Genomic DNA, 213 nt, shown 5'->3' on the forward strand with positions numbered 1-213 from the left:
TCATTTCCCGAAATGCAGAGCTCTCCTTCCTGCCATCGTTATAAAAAAAAAATCCATTTATTTTTTTTTTCAAAGAACGAACTGACCTCGAAGTCAATGTCAGGATTGGGGTCCTCACAAACCCACAGCTTCCCGTCTCGTTCCTTGAAGAAGCAGCGGCTGTTGGGGAATTTCCTGGAGATGATTTTAATATTTTCAGTTAGTACAGTGATT

General features: G+C 40.8%; 1 protein-coding gene across 1 annotated transcript in view; it reads right to left on the minus strand.

Annotated features, from left to right (window-relative positions):
* The window catches only part of LOC119594694, a gene marked incomplete in the record, with an annotated part of 31,200 nt that overhangs the window by 2,354 nt on the left and 28,633 nt on the right, over positions 1 to 213 (minus strand). Inside the window, 1 exon segment of the mRNA XM_037943750.1 lies at positions 87 to 174. Coding sequence (XP_037799678.1) covers positions 87 to 174 — 88 coding nt within the window.

Source organism: Penaeus monodon, chromosome 34 (genome assembly GCF_015228065.2).
Source record: "Penaeus monodon isolate SGIC_2016 chromosome 34, NSTDA_Pmon_1, whole genome shotgun sequence".
NCBI classification, from domain to species: domain Eukaryota; kingdom Metazoa; phylum Arthropoda; class Malacostraca; order Decapoda; family Penaeidae; genus Penaeus; species Penaeus monodon.